The sequence below is a fragment of the Protobothrops mucrosquamatus genome, unplaced genomic scaffold (assembly GCF_001527695.2).
Source record: "Protobothrops mucrosquamatus isolate PMUCROS unplaced genomic scaffold, P.Mucros_1.0 scaffold41564, whole genome shotgun sequence".
Taxonomy (NCBI): domain Eukaryota; kingdom Metazoa; phylum Chordata; class Lepidosauria; order Squamata; family Viperidae; genus Protobothrops; species Protobothrops mucrosquamatus.
Genome location: NW_015427296.1, coordinates 1 through 1,236, shown reverse-complemented (window position 1 = coordinate 1,236; position 1,236 = coordinate 1). Strand labels below are relative to the sequence as shown.

The 1,236-nt window shown below is 63.9% G+C and overlaps 1 protein-coding gene across 1 annotated transcript; it reads left to right on the top strand.

Annotated features, from left to right (window-relative positions):
• Positions 1 to 24: 24 nt before the first annotated feature.
• On the top strand, positions 25 to 1,165 carry LOC107302264 (40S ribosomal protein S18; the record flags this gene model as incomplete). The annotated part of the gene is given in 3 exon segments (XM_015831363.2): positions 25 to 123; positions 488 to 574; positions 1,064 to 1,165. Coding segments are annotated over 3 exon segments (288 nt in total), but the record flags the coding sequence as incomplete, so codon positions are not given.
• Positions 1,166 to 1,236: the final 71 nt, after the last annotated feature.

Sequence of the window (1,236 nt, the reverse complement as noted above, 5' to 3'; positions counted from 1 at the left end):
AGCCCCCCATCTTTCCCCCTCCAGTCTCTCGTGATCCCAGAGAAGTTCCAGCACATCCTGCGAGTCCTGAACACCAACATCGATGGGCGCCGGAAGATCGCCTTCGCCATCACCGCCATCAAGGTGTGTGTGTGTGGGGGGGCTGTGTGACAGGCAGCTGGGGCTTGGTGTGCCCCGTCGCTGAGAGGACAGAGAAGGAGGTGGGCGGCCTTGGCCGGTGCTGGGCGGGGGAAGTCCCGGTCCCAATCTGGCATTTTGTCCCACCGGAAGGTCTGCGTGGAGCCCCCCTAACAACCCAGGCAGCTGGTCCTCGGCTCACGACTGCTGTTGAGCCCCGCCACTAAGTGAAAACATTTGCAAAGTGAAATTTTGGGCTCTGCTGGCTTGCCAGGCGGGAGCAACTGGACCAGGCCGCCCGGGGAAGTGGGGGGGTTCTGGCCGCCCTCCCCGGGGGCCCCCTCTGAACGGCTCCTCCCTTCCTCCGCAGGGGGTGGGCCGGCGCTACGCCCACGTGGTCTTGCGGAAGGCGGACATCGACCTGACCAAGCGGGCCGGCGAGCTGACGGAGGACGAGGTGAGAAAGAGCTGGGGGGGGGTTTGTCTGGATTTGGGGGGGGGGACGACGAACAAGAAGCCAGTGGGGATGCGGGGGGGGGTCCCTGGGAAACCCGGGAATGGCTATAGCAGGAGGCCAAATAGCTATCGATCCTGAATAGCGACGGTGTGTGTGCGCGTGTCTGGCAGCGTTCAGGGTTTGGATGATCTTTTAGGACCCTTTATGATTCTAACCTCACACAGACACACAACGTCTCAGCCCAGGATCCTTTGCCCAGTGTCTCTCCGACAATCCAACACGCACTGGGAGTATCCTGGGGGGGGGCCTTCCCAGGCCCCCATTGCCAGCTGGGGAGGGGGTCGTTGAGTGGATCCAAAGGGCAGCTGTCCAGCCGGTCTCATCTGGCACTCAGCCCCCCTTTTCCTGCCCGGCCTTTAGCCATTTGGGGCCCTGACCGGTGGGGGCCTCTGACCTCTTGACCCCCCTCCCCTGGACCTCCCCCCCCAGGTCGAGCGGGTCATCACCATCATGCAGAACCCCCGGCAGTACAAGATCCCCGATTGGTTCCTGAACCGGCAGAAGGACGTCAAGGACGGCAAATACAGCCAGGTGAGACCCGGGGGGGGGAGGGGCTTTCCCCGGGGGAGGGGGACGACTGCTGGCGGGGGGGCGCTTTTCCC